The sequence below is a fragment of the Hibiscus syriacus genome, unplaced genomic scaffold, assembly GCF_006381635.1.
Source record: "Hibiscus syriacus cultivar Baekdansim isolate YM2019G1 unplaced genomic scaffold, ASM638163v2 tig00112114_pilon, whole genome shotgun sequence".
In the NCBI taxonomy this organism is placed as follows: domain Eukaryota; kingdom Viridiplantae; phylum Streptophyta; class Magnoliopsida; order Malvales; family Malvaceae; genus Hibiscus; species Hibiscus syriacus.
The window spans coordinates 1,281,863-1,301,024 of NW_024063255.1; the positions used below are offsets into that span (position 1 = coordinate 1,281,863).

Sequence of the window (19,162 nt, forward strand, 5' to 3'; positions counted from 1 at the left end):
TGTCTCATGCTTCCTTTGGTGTTTTAGCATCCCGAATGTGCTCCAACATTTCTTCTTCAATTGTGGTCTTTAAAGCAAACATTGTTTTGCTTGCTTTAATTTTCCACTTTCGCAAGATGCCATTGGCATCTTCTGCCGCCGGTTGTGTAACTTCACCACCACCGACAACCTCCCAAAGGTCTTGACCTTGTAAGTATTACTTCATACATGTTGCCCACGTGTTGTAGTTTTTGTTGTTGAGCTTCTTGATTCCTCCAACTACTTGAAGATCACCATCTTAACGGAAATGCTTTGACTATACCGAACAAGCTTGAGTAACAAACGTGCAGAGTACTAAATTACTCTAAACACAAAGAAGCTCCACAAGGTTTGTAATAACCCCGACAATAATCTTAAGAAATCTTTTCTGATGTGGATGATCAGTTAACAACTGCAGCAACAAAGCATACTCGGAATTTCAAGAGACTTTAAAAACGTGGCTTGGATACCAATTGTTGAATCAAAATAGAGTAAAAACTCTAATTGATCGAGAAGAAAAAAAAACTCTCTTTAGAATAATCTCACAAAATTGCAAAAGGGAAGAACTTTTAAGAAAGCTTTCAAATGCTTATAATTAAGCTTTGATTGTTGGATGATAAAACTCAAATACAAGTAGGGTATTTATAGGTTACAAGAAACAATCTAAACCACTCATTAAAATAAGCACTAAATAATCTAAACCATTGAAATTAAAACATGAGAAAAATATTTAATTTTCACCTAACTAAATTGATGTAAGAAATGACATCAAAACTAAATTGATGTAAGCAATGACATCAAATTAATTTAGGTGTGAACTTATTTAGGTTAATATTGAATTTTCAACAGCACCCTTCTGATGCAGTTATATGTAAAGGAGTGTCGATAAACTCCACCTCTTCCAAGCGCCTCAAAACATTCCTATTTCTCTGAATTAATGTTTACAAGTCACTAACATTTCCTTGACGAGCAGCTGTTCTCAAGCTTTCATCCATGTCGAGTGGAAGGACAATGATAAAAGGTCTTGATTTAATCCACTTTCGAGCAACTAATTGAAAACTTAGAGACTTTGTTCAGTCGATTGCAGTCAAACAAACAATAAAAAGACGGAAAAGTCGGACAAAGTACATGTTTTTGGTCTTGTTTTTCGAGGTTTCGCCTTTAATAGAAGATTAAATATATCTTTTTCTATTGAGAATGGCTGAAAAATGCTTTCTTGCACTGATTTTAGTTGGCTAAATTTGTTTTTATCCAAATTGAAATGTACGCCTTTTATATGTTCATAGACAAAAGTTTAAACAAATGGCAACCATCATTGATAGAATCTCAAAACAATGATGATGAATCTTTATTAAGGATGAAACAGAATGGTGTATCACAAACAAGAAAATAGACTGACCAAGACCAAACTACATCTATTCTTTCCATGACAATACAAACTACTTCATAAACTAACATTCATCTTGCATCTTCACTCTTAATCTTAACGCTCATTTTCTCATCTGCATGCTCTTTCTATCTTGATCATAAACTACTTCAACACATCACAAAATATTAACAAGAGAATTATGAGAACCAGAGTTTAAAACAACAAACTTTCCTCGATAACGATGAAATGATGGTGCTGATAATGGCTTAATCATCATGTCAGTCACTTGTTCATGTGCAGGAACTTCGTTTACCAGAAGTTTCCTGTTACTACTCGTACAAAAAAACAAATCTAACTCCACATGCTTAAACTTTGAATACATAATGGAATTGACGGAAACAACTACGGATTGGGCCACAACTTCTTGTTTCTTTGAACCCCATGATACTGAATTTCCCGTAAAATATATACAAATACCAGTGGCTCGTGTTACCTAACACACCTTATTAACTGTAAACGTAATCTCTGGCCTCGTGATGACTATATACTGTAAAACCCCAACAACACTTCTATACTCTGTCATATTTTCATTTGGACTCCTCATATGTTAAAAATTCCTTAAGTTTTTGAAATCAGGCTCGAGGTGTCTGTTTTATCCCGTAAATAGCTTTTTTTAGTTTACAAACTAGTCGTTAATCCTTATCCCCTGCTCATAATCTGGAGGTTGGGTCATGTATACTTTTTTCACCATTTAGAATGCATTATTAATGTTGATTTGTCTTAAAACCCATCCTTTTGTCACATCAAGAGAAATTATTCGAATAGTGGCAGGATTAACAGAAGGACTGTTGACAAAAACGGGTAAAGAAAACAAAAGAACACGAGAATTTTACGAGGTTCGGCAATGTGCTTACGTCCTCGGTGCCTAGGCGGCGCTAGAAGTTTTATTCAATGATATTTTAGGTCTAGGTTACATCTCTATTTATAATAGAAAACCCTGGTACATAATTACAAAATCAACCCTGTATCGTACCGGGGCGCAGCCCCCACACCCCCAACCCACATAATTCATAACCCCACAACGAGACTGGTATATTTATGAGCCATACCTAACAAATCTCCACCTTGGCGAATATCTACCCCTTGGAAACTTCAATGTGGGTTGGGTTACCTTGCTTCTTTAACAACTCGAAACATTCAACAAGTCCAAGCAATGCTTGAACTTGTCTGTCGTAACTGGCTTGGTGAACATATCAGCGGCATTCTCATCAGTATGTACCTTCTGAAACAAAACCTCTCCAGATGCAACCAACTCTCTGATCTTGTGGAACCTTACATCAATATGTTTAGTTCTAGCACGATACACCTGATTCTTAGCCAAGTGAATAGCACTTTGATTATCACAAAGCAACTGAACTCCACCTTGTTGAACACCCAACTCCTTCACTAAACCAGTAAGCCATAAAGCTTCTTTTGCAGCTTCAGTTGTAGATATAGCCACAACAAATTGAACAGTAGACTTCCAACAAATAGGCCCTCCACCAAGAGTAAAGACATACCCTGTCGTAGATCTTCTATTATCCAAGTCACCTGCATAGTCTGAATCCACATATCCTACAACCAAAGGATTATCCCGTTGACTCCCAAAAACAATTCCATGTCCCACAGTACCCTTTAAGTATCGAAAGATCCACTTGACTGCTTCCCAATGTTGCTTACCAGGTTTAGACATGTACTTACAAACTTGACTAACAAAATGAGCTAAATCAGGACGAGTACATACCATCGCATACATCAAGCAGCCAACAGCATTAGAATACGGAACCTTTTCCATATCTTCAGCTTTCTTATCTGTCTTAGGGCACTGTTCTGATGAGAGCTTAAAGTGATTCGCCAATGGAGTGCTAACTGGTTTCGCGCTGCTCATCGCAAACCTTTATAGCATTTTCTCAACATAACCCCGTTGAGATAGCCGCAGTTTCCTTGAGTCTCTGTCCCTGCAAATTTCCATTCCAAGAATTTTCTTTGCAGCACCTAAATCTTTCATATCAAATTCCTGACTCAATAAAGTTTTCAAACCGATAACATCATCCATGTTCTTCGCAGCAATCAACATATCATCAACATACAGTAATAGAAAAATAAAAGAACCATCATCAAGGCTCTTAACATAGACACAACAATCATGCTCACATCGGTTGTAGCCAATCTTGATCATATAGGAGTCAAACCGTTTATACCACTGTCTCGGAGACTGTTTCAACCCGTACAAAGATTTCTTCAATCTGCAAACTAAATGCTCGTTTCTAGGTTGAGTGAAACCTTCAGGTTGCCGCATGTAGATCTGCTCCTCTAAATCACCATGTAAAAAAGCAGTTTTAACATCCATCTGCTCTAAATGCAAATCCCAACTAGCCACCAATGCAAGTACTGCTCGGATTGAAGTGTGCCTGACCACAGGAGAAAAGATTTCATCATAATCAACTCCTTTCTGCTGTGAAAAACCCTTTGCTACCAAACGAGCCTTGAACTTCTCCCCCTCTTTTTCTGTTACTGCTGGTTTCTTCTTATACACCCATTTGCAACCAATCGGCTTCTTACCCTCAGGAAGGGGAACTAACTCCCATGTGCGATTGTGATTCAAAGACTCCATCTCCTCAACCATGACTGCCATCCACTTATCGTTTTCCTAACTAGCAACGACATCATGAAAAGTAACCGGATCATCACTGCTAACAATAAGTGCAAAAGATACCAAGTCTTCAAAACCCAATCTGTTCAGAGGCTTTATATTCGTCCGTCTCACCCTGTCTCTGGCAGACTATAATCCTGCAAATCATCCGTAGTGGAACCACCAGAAGTCGGTTGAGAAGTTTCTGGTTTCTCAACTGGAAACTGCTCGAAATCCACCACTGTCGTGTATTGCTTCTGCTGCAACATGGACTGTTCATCAAAAACGACATCTCTATTAATCACAACTTTCTTCGCAACTGGATCCAGAACTTGAATCCTTTGACACCTTTCTTGTAACCCAGAAAAATGCACTCCTTCGATTTTGCATCAAGTTTGGATCTCTCATCAGCAGGTACATGCACATAAGCAGGACAACCAAAAATCCGTAAGTTATCAAAACTAACATCATGATCAGTCCATACCTCTTCTGCAACTTTCCCAGCCAGCGATGCCCTTGGCGATCTGTTGATAAGGTAACACGCCATGTTAACAGCCTCAGCCCAGAAGTGTTTAGGAAGCCCCGCATTCAACCGCAAACATCTGGCTCTTTCATTCAACGACCTGTTCATTCGTTCCGCAACACCATTCTGTTGTGGTGTCTTGCGCACTGTAAAATGCCTCTGAATCCCATGCTCCTTACAGAATTGTAGGAACTGTGAATCCGTGTACTCCGTATCATTGTCAGACCGCAAACACTTGATTTTTCGTCCTGTTTGGTTTTCTACCTCAGCTTTCCACACCTTGAACTTCTCAAAAACTTCAGATTTCTGTTTCAAAAAATACACCCAAACTTTCCGTGAAAAATCATCAATAAAAGTAACATAGTACCTAGATCCACCCAAAGACGATGTCGTGGAAGGCCCCCATACATCAGAATGCACATAATCAAGAATCCCTTGAGTTGTGTGCTTCGCAGTCTTAAAACAAACTTTAGTCTGTTTACCAAGAACACAATACTTGCAAAAATCGAGCTTACAACTTTTGACACCATGCAACAAGTTTCTCTTGTGTAATTCTGCCATACCACGTTCACTAAGATGAGCAAGGCGCATATGCCACAATTTTGTCGTATCATCACAGGACTCAACAGAATGAACTCCATCTGCAACGGTACTCCCTAACAATCTGTAGATATTCCCTGCAGTCATCTTGCCTTTCATCACAGTCAATGCTCCTTTAACAATCCGAATGGTTTCCCTATCCTCGTCAGCCTTAGGGATAAAACCATTCTTATGCAAAGGAAATCAAATTCTTCTTCAAGTCTGGGATATGTCGAACACCACTCAACGTCCGAACGGAGCCATCGTGCATCTTAATTCTGACATCACCAATACCAACAATATTGCAACATCGATCATCACCCAAATAAACCGAACCAGAATTAACTGGCCTGTATGTCGAAAACCATTCCCTATTTGGCGTGATGTGATAAGAACATCCAGAATCAAGAATCCAAGCATCTGTCAATTGTGTCGTTGAAATAGAAAGCATATCACCCTCATTGCAATCAGAATTATCATCCTCAACCACGTTCACAGACTTGGATGAGTCATCACGCTTCTCATCAGTCTGCTTTTTCAACTTCGGACAGTCTCGCTTCATATGTCCCGCCTCCTTGCACTTGTAACAGTGAATCGTCTTCTTATCCCTGGATTTGGATCTGGAATTCCGCTTCCCGGACCCTGCCTTCTCTGGCTTCCGTCCACGATCTCGATTACCCTTGACATATAAGCTATCGGCTTGAGAGCTTTCCCCTGCATTCTGCTTTCGCTGGTTGTGAGCCAACAAGGCTGCAGTAATCTCCTCAACGTTGATAGTCTCTTTCCCATATGTAAGAGTAGTCACCATGTGTTCGTAAGAAGGAGGCAACGAACACAACAGAATCATCGCTCTGTCTTCATCCTCAATTTTCACATCAAGCCGAGCCAGATCATAAACGATTTGATTGAAGACATTCACGTATTGCGCCAAATCGTGATCGTCCTGCATCTTCAGCCCATACAGCCGCTGCTTCAGATACAGTTTTGTTGTTAAGGATTTGGACATAAACTGACTTTCAACTTCCTCCAAATTTCGTCTGGAGACGATAGATGCATGACGTGATACATGACCTCGTCCGCCAAGCATAATCGTATGGTTCCTGCCGCTTGTTGCTGCAATTCTTCCCAATCTTCCTCATCCATCGACGCCGGCTTTGTAGGTCGCAAAGCCTTCAAGATCCCTTGCTGCGCCAATAGATCATTCACCCTCGTTTGCCATAATCCGAAGTTACCCTGACCATCGAATTTCGCGACTTCGAATTTTGCTCCTGACATCTGATACCAATTGTTGACGAAAACGGGTAAAGAAAACAAAAGAACACGAGAATTTTACGAGGTTCGGCAATGTCTTACGTCCTCGGTGCCTAGGCGGCGCTAGAAGTTTTATTCAATGATATTTTAGGTCTAGGTTACATCTCTATTTATAATAGAAAATCCTGGTACATAATTACAAAATCAACCCTGTACCGTACCGCGGGGCGCAGCCCCCGCACCCCCAACCCACATAATTCATAACCCCACAACGAGACTGGTATATTTATGAGCCATACCTAACAAGGACTAAAAATTTCATGAAAGTCAATATCTGCCTCTTGCAAGCTGCCTTTAGCAACAACTCGAGCTTTGTAGCGAGCAATAGATCCGCCAACATTATGCTTTATTTTGAAAATCCATTTACCATTAACAACTTTCCTATATGCTAGCGGAACAAGAGAACATGAATTGTTTTGCATAAGGCATCATATTCATCTTGAGCTGGAGCCTTCTAGTGATCACGCTTTAGTGTTTCTCCAATGGTTTGTGGCTCTTGAATTCTGGACAAAGAGGATGAAGAAGAGGATTTCGTCTATGAGGAAGAAGAGGAGAAATTTCAATATGATAAGATTTTGGCTTACGAATCTCACTTTTACTCCGAGTGTGCATTGGGTGAAAATTAGAGACAACTTGTGGCTGGTCTTGTTGATCAAAGGCCAATTGAGCAGATTCTGGACTGGTGTTATGGAATAAATCTGTCACAGGTTCAGATTTTGGATTTCGCTATGATAGATCACATGAATTTGTCATAGGTTTGTTTATATACCATAGTTGTCTCAGGGTTATGGCAGCCAGCAGTGTGAACAAAAAAAGCCACCTTGGTAAGCTTTGAAAATGACAATAAATTGACAAATTGAAAATACATACAAATCAAGAATCAGTATCCATCATCAACTTGGCTCAATCATCAATTTTACAAATTAATTGTGACGATTATTTTGATACAATTCTCAAACTATTTAGACTTTACAAATCTTTAACTCGAAGGATATTCTATCTTAAAACGTGTTTGAATCCACGTCCTCCTAAAAGTCGTGACAGCATCTATACCGATCAAATTAAAATTAAATTGAAAATCGTTACATCATTTAATACAACGCTTTATGAAAAATCGACATACGTTAAGTAATAGCCAGAATGCTATGAATGCTGTAGGGTAATTCCAGCCATAGCCACTACTATAGCCCACGCTAAAAAATAGACTGTAGCCTACAACTAACAATGTTCCTTTCCAGAATTCATCATATAGGATAAGGAATAACAAGAATCCTTGAATTACACCTGCAACTATTCCTCCGGCAAGTTTCGACACCTTGTACGAGATGCACATGAACACCATGAAAACGAACATTATTGTTGAAAATATATTTAGAATTATAGCTGTTGAGAAGGTTGGAGCTATGATAGATATCGATTGGTCGAAGCAGAGTGCAAGAAACGCGAGTAGTAATTGAAGTGCTGTTCTGATACCACGGGGGAAAGGTCTAAGCAGGGCTAGTGTTAGGAAGAAGGTTGCGATGAAGACGACGTAAGTTAGACTATAGAAAAGAAGGAAATATGATTTATCCATCACTGCTGTTCCTATACTCCCTGGTGATTCCCTTTTTTCGATAAGTGTTGAGCCAGCAGAGCTAGAAGAACAGTCGGCCTGCCAAACACCACCGGGCGGGCTGAAACTTGTTTGGTAGGTAGCAGTCAGCAGGAGTCCTAGAATTACTAGTAAAGCATTGCGGTCCTGCTCTGATATATTCTCCATATCGTGAAAAATTAACGATGATGCTTTTGTAATGTATTTGATGATTTGTTTATCAACATGTTGAGAAAAGTTTGACACTAAAGGAATGAAGAAACCACGTAGAACAGTGATGCTTTCTCTGCTATTATGTCGTTCTGCAACCTCCAGTGCTGTCGAACCATCCTGATTCTTGGCTTGCCTATCTGCTTTGCAGTTTAATAGCAGCTTCACCATCTGTTTATTATAAAAATGGTACAATCAATTAATCATGTATATGAAATACAGAAAAATCAATGTATATTAATCATTAAAGCAGATGAGTCGAACCTCGAGTTGATTATATCTAGCAGCTAAGTGCAGTGCGGTGTTGCCATCTTCGTCCTTCCGGTTCACTGTTTTCGATAATAGTCTTTCTTCCTAAGCATTCCAATTAGTACTTGGAGGACGTCCAATCTTTTGTTTTCCACTGCCATATGCAAAGCAGTGCGGTTTTGATTTGTAACATCTCGGATACAATCAGGGCAAGCCTTCAAAATTTTATCTAACAGATCATCACAGTTTCCAAATTTACTAATGTAGTGCAGAGGAGTCTCACCATTCATCCCTTTGATTTGAGCAAGACCTGTATCGATTTCCAAGAGACGTTGCGCCATCTCCTTGTGCCCTTTCTCGATTGCGAGATGCATGGGGCTCAGACCTTGTTGGTTTAGCTTCCTAGCAAATGATGGCTTTAAGCTCATAATCTCCATCGCAAACCGAATGCGTCCTTCTTCTGCAGCTATGTGTAAAGGAGTTTCGATGAACTCAACCTCGTCGAGGCGCCTCAAAACATTTCCATTTCTGTGAATTAACGTATATAATTCACTAACATTTCCTAGACGAGCAGCTGTTCTCAAACTTTCATCCATGCCAGGAGGAAGAAGCAATTGACAACAGGAGAGACAAAAAGAAAAAAGATTTGGGGCTGTATGGTCTGCCAATTGAAGCCAACAAGGAAACAGTATATAAGGACAAATTAAGTATATGGTTTTGGTCTTTCCTTTTTGTTTTTTTGCAGTAAATAATCGGAAAAATCTATGAAAAACTAAGTTATTCAAACTAGCAGAAAGAGATAGGGTTCCGGAAATTTACAACTTGGAACATGAAAGCTGAACATGTGGCAGCAAACGAAGCACTACCCTCTACCGTCCTTTTATACCCACAGCAGTCTCGGTCAAAGTATAAAAAACCCAAAGCAGTAAAGAACCGTTCCATCTTCATGAAGATTGACATGTAAATACATTTATAAAATGGGTAAACTACACCATTAGTCATTGAACTTTAGATGATATCTAGTTTTCATCATAAATAAACATTTCGAATTGGTCTATTTTGGTGGCTGGATTATTAAATCATTGATGGTGTGTTTAAGTGATGTTAGAGTTGTGTGACATAAATTCTTTTTTATCAGACTTGAGATGATTTGGAGTAACTCAATTAAATTAGAGGTTAAAATATGGATTTGTAGGTACATAATAGTTTGATTCATTTAAGAGTTTACTTTTTCTTTTTCGTACTAATAAAGAGTAGAAAACTCAGTTTGACTATAATTTTTTTTATACAAGTGTCCTTTGTAAACAAGAAACATATATACATAAATAGATACTAAGGATTAGAGTTTAGAAGTAAGTTAATAACCTTAAATCGTCCAGAATGATTGATTAGGCCTAAATATGCTAATGTGATTAAAATACCCTCGAGCGTTGTAAATTACCAAAACAATTCTAAGGAGGATAAAATTATAAAAATACCCTTATTTGTGTATTTGGTTAAACTTTATTGGTACTGCATTATTTTGATTTACATCAAACTGTCACAAAGCTCCAATGTTTATATAAATATTTTATACTTGTTATGAATTTCATATTTTGGTATACCAAGGTTGTGATTTGAACTGTAATAAAAAATATTTTTAATTTATTGGTCGGTTCAGTGACCTAATATGACATCTTAAGTCCATCATATAATGGATCAGGATTCAAGTTTGAGGCGTTACACTTCTTGTACTCTTTCTTAACATTGTGGATTTTATCCTTTTATGCTCATGATATTTTTATCAAGAAAGTTTTTCATGTTGATCTTGATGTATTTTATTATACAATTATTTTACATTCGTTATTATTGAGCCTACATTATTACACGTGATATTTTTTATTTTTTTAAAAAAATTATGAACTTCTTCAATTATCATTACCGGTCAATTATCACCTATTATTGTTGTCCGTCACGACAAAATCAATATCAAAATATTTATCGAGAGGAATAATCAATTGAAAATAGGATGACAAAGATTGGAAAGGTTGAAGGCCACCAGTACCAGCAGCTGTTCTCAAACCTTCATCCATGTAAGATGGGAGGACAATCGTGAGAGAAAACTGGAAGGGCTAGGCCTAAGGCCACTTAGGGCAATTAATTGAAGGATTAGAGATTTAGGTAGCGTTTGGTTCGTTTGAATGTTTCTGAGGGAATTAGAATCTGTGAAGAATTGAAATCTGTCAGGAATTGGAATCCAATTTCATATTCTGTTTGGTTGGCAAGAAATGGAATTGGAATCCAATTTCATATTATGTTTGGTTCGCAGACATGTTAGATGAATTGCATTTTAATAATGTAAAATGACAGAATTGTCCTTATTTTTTTTACTTTATTTTAGTTTGTTTTACAACTTACATGTAGTAATATATTATAAAAAAAATTAAATTTTCATTTTATTGATTGATTATTCATTTCAATAAATTATAGAAATCATGCTAATAAACATCATAAGTTAAAATCATCGCAATCAAAATATGTTAATAAGTTACCAAAAGATAGAGCAATATTTGATACATTCCAATCGGAGTATGTTAATTAGTTACCAAAAAATATACCAAAAACTATTTTTATTCAATATATGAATTAGAAACTCGGCCCGACACGACACAAAATAATAAAAAATTATTTTTATTCAATAAAAACATTGACTTAATTGAAAAAAATTATATACAGAGGGGTATTATTGTAATTATTCTTAAATATGTAAGGTAAAAGTATATATTTTTTAGGGTCGGGTCCAATTTTTTCACCCTAAACCCGAACCCGACCCGAATATCACACTTAAAAAAACCCGACCCGAATATCACACTTAAAAAAACCGACCCGACTCGACTTGAATATCATACTTAAAAAACCCTACCCGACCCGAACAAAATAAAGTTTCACCCGACCCGAATATATGAATTAGAAATCCGATCCGACCCGACCCGAAATAATACAAAAATTATTTTTATTCAATAAAAACATTGACTTAATTGAAAAAAATTATATATAGAGGGGTATTATTGTAATTATTCCTAAATATATAAGGTAAAATTATATATATTTTCGTGTCCGATATTTTTCACCCTAAACCCGAACTCGACCCGATCCGAATATCACACTTTAAAAAACTGACCCGACCGACTAAAATAAAGTTTCACCCGACCCGACCCGAATATATGAATTAGAAACCCGACCCGAAATAATAAAAAAAATTATTCAATATATGAATAAGTTACCAAAAGATTGATGAGGGTAGTATGGTCAAATTTAAATTCCCTCCAACAAGGGAATTGAATTCCATCCATTATTGATGTAATTCACTTTTCCTCATTTGATGGAAAGTTGAAGCCACGAGAGATTTCAATTTCTTGGAAAACTTGAACCAAACATAGAAATGGTGGAATTGGATTCTGATTCCCACCAATTCCAAGGGATTTCAACGAACAAAACGCCACCTTAGATTAGTGGATTGAAGTCAACAAACGATAAAAAGATAGAAGAGTCTTTGGTCTTGTTTTTCGAGGTAATTTCGCCTTGAAGAGAATTAAATATATCTTTGAAAATATAACTCCCTTAAACACTTCATAAAAACATTTATTATTATCCTAATTCTATTTAATATATTAAATTAATTTTATTTCATTCATTAAATGAATAGATTAGGGTAAATTACATAAATAGTCCCCCAACCATAGGGTGTTACTGTGTTGAATCCCTTGACTATTGAAAGTTACAAAATGATCCCTTAACTATAAGTTGTTGCTTTGTTGAGTCATTGACTATTAAAAGTTACAAAAATAATCACATGACTATTTATATGTTCCAAACTCTTCATTTTTTGTTAAAAAATCGTCGGTCGTTTGAGCTAGAAGTTAACATGCTCATTGGCTATAATAAAATTTGATATTAGAACTATTTAGGTTGTATTTGTAGATCGAGTTTTTGTTTACATTATATAATCGATTTAGTGTTTGAAAGTAATAGCAGTGCTAGTAGATATTATTAAAATATAATTTATAATATCACAGTCAACAAGTTAACATCGAGTTCATATGGTCATCAATTTTTAACGGAAAATAACGATTTAGAACATATAAATAGTCGGATGATCATTTTGTAACTTTTAATAGCCGAGGGACTCAACAAAGTATCACCTTTTAATTAGGGGATCATTTTATAACTTTTAATAATCGGTGACTTAACAAAACAGTGTTCTATAGTAGATAGACCATTGACAAAATAAAAAATGAATAGTTGAGGTGATTATAATACAATATCTATTCAAATCTTTTTTAACTATTGTCAATACATACTTACTTTACAAAGATAGGTGTTCGAATATAAAATCTCTACGAAGATTAACATTCTCTTTTATTACCATGATTGTTTAATAAATTTAAAATAACTCGATATTTAAGACATAAAAATTAAATTTAATATTTTGGACCGTTTAACTTTTATGTCATGGTCTCATTATCAAGTGAACATGCTGGGAAACCAGCAATCCCCTATGTCGAAATGACATATACGGAAGACGGACCACTTCAATAAGACCCATTATCAGAAGAGAAAATAATCTTAGTGACCGAAAATGCCTTGTAATATACGATTTTGACCAACTTTTTTTTGGATTTGCCAAAATGACCAAGTAAATCGCAATGCGATCGATAATTCGCAACGCGATCTCCGGTATCGCAAATCAGTTTCCAGATTCGCAACGCGATAGTCGAAGTTCGCGTTGCGATTCATTCCAATTCGTTGCGATAGGCGAAGTTCGCGTTGCGATTCATTCCAAATCGTTGCGATAGTCGAAGTTCGCGTTGCGATTCATTCCAAATCGTTGCGATAGGCGAAGTTCGCGTTGCGATTCATTCCAATTCGTTGCGATAGGCGAAGTTCGCGTTGCGATTCATTCCAATTCGTTGCGATAGGCGAAGTTCGCGTTGCGATTCATTCCAATTCGTTGCGATAGGCGAAGTTCGCGTTGCGATTCATTCCAAATTCGTTGCGATAGGCGAAGTTCGCGTTGCGATTCATTCCAAATTCGTTGCGATAGTCCAAATATTGCATTTGTTTCTTAAGAATTTTCTCTAAAAAGATAGAATTCGCGCGGACGTGTCGAAGACACGTATTACCACGACCATGACCCGACCCGAGACGGGACGGCGGTGGCGGCACGCGAGAGTCCCCCTTGTTCTCTATCACTCAACAAGGAAGTGGAAAAGCCAAGCCTTAAATACCATTCCCAATAGTGTTTCCAATACTATGTGGGATTGAGCATTACCAACACTTGTTTCCAATACCATTACCTTCATTTTCTGTAAGAGTTTAATTTTGAAACTAAAAAAATATTTATTCGAATAAATAACTTACCCTTTGAGGACTTTGATGAAAGAAAAATATTAACCAAACAAATGCAAATGAGACAATGATGGAAGTTTTCAACTGCAAAGGAGACAATGATGGAAGTTTTCAACTGAGGATGCTACGAAAACTAGCTAATAATGACACAAAGGAAATATATCGAGTTGTTTGGTCATCATCTACTCTTTGCAAGTAAGTCATTTGAACACTATAAGAACCCGAATCAGAGTTAGTTTTAACAATTACTTCATTTATGATCAAAGTCCTCAAAGGGTAAGTTATTTATTCGAATAAATATTTTTTTAGTTTCAAAATTAAACTCTTACAACCATGAAGGTAATGGTATTGGAAACAAGTGTTGGTAATGCTCAATCCACTTCCTTGTTGAGTGATAGAGAACAAGGGGGACTCTCGCCGCCGCCGCCGCCGTCCCGTCTCGGGTCAGGTCAGGTCGGGTCGTGGTCGTGGTAATACGTGTCTTCGACACGTACGCACGAATTCTATCTTTTTAGAGAAAATTCTTAAGAAACAAATGCAATATTTGGACTATCGCAACGAATTTGGAATGAATCGCAACGCGAACTTCGCCTATCGCAACGAATTTGGAATGAATCGCAACGCGAACTTCGCCTGTCGCAACGAATTGGAATGAATCGCAACGCGAACTTCGCCTATCGCAACGAATTGGAATGAATCGCAACGCGAACTTCGCCTATCGCAACGATTTGGAATGAATCGCAACGCGAACTTCGCCTATCGCAACAATTTGGAATGAATCGCAACGCAAACTTCGACTATCTCAACGAATTTGAAATGAATCGCAACGCGAACTTCGACTATTGCGTTGCGAATCTGGAAACTGATTTGCGATACAGGAGATCGCGTTGCTAATTATCGATCGCATTGCGATTTACTTGGTTATTTTGGCAAATCCAAAAAAAATTAGTCAAAATCGTATATTACAATGCATTTTCAGTCATTGAGGTTATTTTCTCTTATCAGAAAATGATCTGTAAGGAAAAGGCTGGTCAGAAATAACACAGTAATTTTTACATAAAACCCAATTTTTAATATTGGAAAATTCTTTACACACAGTCAAAGTTCCGAGAATATTCGAATTCAACATTTTTTTTGTTTTCAATATAATATTTAAGTTATTCAAATATCCTTTCATTTATAAATTGATGAATAATATATATATTTAAACGCGTCTGACTCAGTTCTTTCATATTGTGTCAAGCATATCAACAAAGTTAAGAATTAGTGAATTAAAAAATATTTTTCATTACTTGTCTCTAATATTTTGTTATTTATATATTTATTATTAATATTATCATTATTCGAAAAATTAATATTTGATGTTTATGGTATCTAGTTCTATAAATTTATGTATTTTATTAAATATTAATTATTCATCCATAATGTATACATTTGTATACTTTTCATGTACCTATGAAATGAAATTCAAATGAATTTTTAGAAAATAATAAACATATACAATGAATGAAGACAAAATTGACGACTTTTCTTAATAGTCGACAAAACTGTTGACTTTTGTACAATACAACATTTGATATTTTTGTCTCTAAGGAACTTGGAAGTCTAATTTCTTGAATGTCTAGAGAAAAAAGTAGGATTAAAAATATTCAAATATATGAATTTCACATTGATAAGGATTTTAATAAAATAATCAACTAAAACGAATATCGATATTTAATTTTAAAATTAAAATTAATTAAGTTTGAGTATTTAATATCTTGAATAATAGCCTATTTATGTTGAAAATTGAAATAGTTAGAGTGTATGGTAAATTTTGTGGTTCTCTAGAGCCCTATGGTTGGATTTGGCAATCAATGTTGAGGAGGTTTTGGACAAAATTAGGTCAAATAGATGTAGAAAAAAACAAAACAGAGACTTGGGATGGTATTAGATTAATTAAGGAAATAAGGATGCTTTTATATTAATTGGTAAAATCGTGGACTATAGGTGAGGACGATTTTGACAAAGTCATTGGCAAATGAATTTGATATGTATTTTTTTTTCGTTTGATATCAAACTGTAAAGAAATAAAAATAAATGAATAAAATTTGATTTTTTTTCCCCATAAATTGACATTAGATGAATTTTGGACGTTTTCTTAAATTCGAAATTACAATTTATTATATAATTTTTTATATAAACTAAACCCTAAAACTAAAATGGTTCCTTTCCAAAATTCATCATATAGGAAAAGGAACAACAACAATCCTCTAGTCAGGGCTAAACTCAAATTTCCACCTGCCAAGTAAACTAAAAACGAAGGCAATTGGCTATCGTCAACAAATGAAGGGAATATCCAAAATATCAGAATTGAAACGCTCAGTTTTGACACCTTATGGGTGATACACATGAACACCATTAAAGGGAAAACGGTTGTAGAAAATATATTGAGAAACCTATATGCTGAACCGTAGGCGGTGGGGGCTATAAAAGATACTGACTGATCGAAGCACACTGCAAGAAACGAAAGCAGGGCTTGAAGCACTGTTCTAAAACCTTGGGGAAATGGTTCAAGCAGGCCCAGAGTTAGGAAAAAGGTTACGATGAAGACAATATAGGCTGGAATATAGGAATAAAGAACACTGCTTTGATCCATGTTTGATGTCCCTGGTAACTTATGTTCATTGTTCACAGTGGAGTTGTCGTATGAAGCATCGTCGCCCTGCTAAATACCACCAGGCGGGCTAAGAGCGGATTGGTAGGTTGCAGTTAGAAGCAGTCCTAGAATTACTAGTAAGGCATTACGGTCATCGCCTGATATATTATACATATCCTGAAAATTAGCGATGATGCTTTTGTTGCGTACTTGACGATTCGTTCTTGTATTTCAAGTTGGAAACTCTCAGAATGAAGTATGCATCACAAGGCTCACATCAAAGGGAGATAGACTAGCACTTCCAATTGATCCACACGAACAAGCCTTGGAAAAGAAGAATAGCAAAATAGCAGACTTATGATTGCTTTTGAACGGGATCCTGATCTTATTCGGTCAACATTTTTTTCTAAAGATATGACCGGTTGTCTCTTAGCTTTCCAACAATTTTTGAATCACATCAATATGATATCGAAGAAAACTCAAGATATGTTCATTTTACTGAAGACAACGCATGCAGAAATTTTTATACGGGATTAATACGAGATTTTATAAATATTACAAATTTTTTATATTTTTATTGATTATTTGTGAATATATGGTGATGCATTATATTTTATGATTAGATTTATTATTTTATTATGAATTAAGATTGAGTTAAAACATTATTTTTAGTTTATTATTATTATATTAGGAATTAGGATATATCGAAACATTATTTTTATTCATTAGTCATGTTACAACAAAGGCTCCTTACCCTATATAAAGGAGGTTCTTTCAACTTTGAAATGGCAAATTTCTTTGATTAATAATACAAGGAGAGTTCGTTTTTGCAAGTGTTAATTATTTTGTGCCTTTGAAGCTTCTTTTTAATTAGGTTCTTTCAAGTTCTTTGTGATAGAGACCTTCACACTCCGATTTGCCTTCTCATTACAATTAGGAGGGCTGATCAGAGCTGATTATCGAGTTTGCATGGTTAATTGCAGCTAGGAGGATTCATAGGACAACTATCTATCAGTCATCATCATCATCACTGACGATTCCCTATCAGAATAGTAATGTTTTCTCTATTATTACTTTGATGTGCTACATCTGTCAAACCAGCTTGATTGGTTATATATTTATCAGCTTTGTGTTCTAGTAGCCACCTGAGCATTTGTTTAACACAATCGGTTAACCACAAAATTGAAAAGAATCCATGAAATATTTAGTATTAGAATGGAATGAGCTGATTGAACCAGAGATTGATTCTTGGTAGCGGCTATGTGGAGTGCCGTGTTGCCATCATCGTCCTGTCTGTTCACCACTTCTTCATAATAGTCCTTCTTTCCAAGTGATCGGAGTAGGACTTCTAGAACGTCTGGTCTATTAATTTCTACTGCGTTATGCAAAGCAGTGCGATTCTGAACGGTAACATCTCCGATACATTGGGAAAAGCCTTAATAAATCTATCCAACAGACGGTGTTGGTTTCAAGTTTACACAGGTAGTGAAAAGGGGTCTCGCCATTCTTTCCTCTGACACGAACAACATCTTTATCAACTTCAAGAAGACGTAGTGCCATCTCTTGTTGCCCTTTTTCGACCGCAATGTGCATGGGGCTCAAGCCTCGGTGGTTTAGCTTCTAGCGAAGAATTGCTTCAAGCTCATGATCTCCATTGCAAACCCCATGCACCCTCTTTCTGCAGCTATGTGTAACGGAGTCTCGATGAACTCGACCTTATCGAGCCACCTCAAAACGTTTCCATCTCTCTCGATTAATTCATACAATTGGCTAACGTTGCCCGACTCAGCAGCTGTTTTCAAATTTGGATCCGTGTGAGGAGGTAAAGAGGAAACTACAAGAAGGGATGAAAATTGAAAGGGTTCAAGGCCACTTGTGTGAGGAAGAAGGAGGAGAATTGTTTGCTTTATATTGGTTTCAGTCATATTCAAAGGTGCTTGTCTTGATTTATACTAGAAGGGATGCTACACATTTTGTGTAACACGTCGGAATATTAAGGTCCGACCCAAAGCTCATGAGACATAAATAAAGAAAAAGCAAAGTAGTTGTCAATTCAATTTAAATCTCGATATAATGAATAAAACAAACTAATTTAAGAAGATTGTCCACTACACAATTTTACAACATACAATTTTAATTTTAATTGTTCAATAAATTAAATATTAATAATTAAACAGAAAAATACATGATTTAAACTATATAATTTTAAAAAATCATATAGAAAAACATAAAATTTAAAATCATATAATACATATTCACACATAAATTTTTTAAAAATAAATTACATAATCCAAATATAAAATCTAAAAATCTAAAAATATAATTAAAGAAATACAACTAGATTTAGAATATTTTGAGTTTAAAAGAAATAATCTAGAATGTTAGGGTGAAATAATTTAAGAAATTAGAAATTTAGAATGTTAAGGTAAAATAATTTAAGAAATTAAGAATTTAGAAGGTTAAGATAAAATAATTTGAGATTCATGAATAAAAAAATAAAATATAAATAAAAAAATAAAGAACCAGGTAGTTGGCTACCTAGTTAAGCGGAATTTTGTGATCCGGACTCAATTGAAAACCCCATAAAAAACTGGGTTAGGTATCCGACCCACAAA

At 35.9% G+C, this 19,162-nt stretch overlaps 2 protein-coding genes across 2 annotated transcripts; both read right to left on the reverse strand.

The window, feature by feature from the left end:
* Nucleotides 1-6,939: 6,939 nt before the first annotated feature.
* LOC120174675 lies at nt 6,940-8,878 on the reverse strand. Its single transcript, XM_039181449.1, has 3 exons — nt 8,537-8,878; nt 7,595-8,443; nt 6,940-7,197 (listed from the first exon to the last, which is right to left on the reverse strand). Exons 2-3 carry the CDS (start codon nt 8,441-8,443, stop codon nt 6,940-6,942), a joined length of 1,107 nt encoding a protein of 368 aa, XP_039037380.1. The 5' UTR covers nt 8,537-8,878.
* LOC120174676 (ankyrin repeat-containing protein BDA1-like) lies at nt 8,599-18,140 on the reverse strand. The gene is made up of 2 exons (XM_039181450.1): nt 18,026-18,140; nt 8,599-9,182 (listed from the first exon to the last, which is right to left on the reverse strand). The coding sequence occupies exons 1-2, from the start codon at nt 18,138-18,140 to the stop codon at nt 8,599-8,601; spliced, it is 699 nt and encodes a 232-aa protein (XP_039037381.1).
* Nucleotides 18,141-19,162: the final 1,022 nt, after the last annotated feature.